We start from the raw sequence: 354 nt of genomic DNA on the forward strand, positions 1-354 counted from the left end.
CGTCCCTCCCAGTCCCTCCCAGTTACCCCCCAGTGCCCCATAACCCCCTCCCAGTCCCTCCCAGTCCCTCCCAGTCCCTCCCAGTTACCCCCCCGGTGCCCCACCTTGCCCTGATGCTGGATGTGGTGACGGCGGATGTGGGGCTGCCCCACAGCGGCTGCGTCCCCCACGGCCAACCCCCATCCTGGGGCCGCGTTGTAAACGCTGAGCACCACCGAACCCGTCCCATCCGTCAGCCCCACAGCGCTGTGGGGCACAGGGAGAATATTATGGGATGCTACGGGGGCTCTGTGGGGCACAGTGAGGTGCTATGGGGCTCCATGGGGTCTCTATGGGGCTCTATGGGGTCTCTAT

General features: G+C 66.1%; 1 protein-coding gene across 1 annotated transcript in view; it reads right to left on the reverse strand.

The window, feature by feature from the left end:
• Positions 1 to 26: 26 nt before the first annotated feature.
• The window catches only part of TTC5 (tetratricopeptide repeat domain 5), a gene marked incomplete at its 3' end in the record, with an annotated part of 1,849 nt that continues 1,521 nt past the window's right edge, over positions 27 to 354 (reverse strand). The window contains exon 3 of the mRNA XM_019611237.2: positions 27 to 246. Coding sequence (XP_019466782.1) covers positions 27 to 246 — 220 coding nt within the window. The remainder of the gene's footprint in view (positions 247 to 354) is intronic.

Source organism: Meleagris gallopavo, unplaced genomic scaffold (assembly GCF_000146605.3).
Source record: "Meleagris gallopavo isolate NT-WF06-2002-E0010 breed Aviagen turkey brand Nicholas breeding stock unplaced genomic scaffold, Turkey_5.1 ChrUn_random_7180001874661, whole genome shotgun sequence".
NCBI classification, from domain to species: Eukaryota; Metazoa; Chordata; class Aves; order Galliformes; family Phasianidae; genus Meleagris; species Meleagris gallopavo.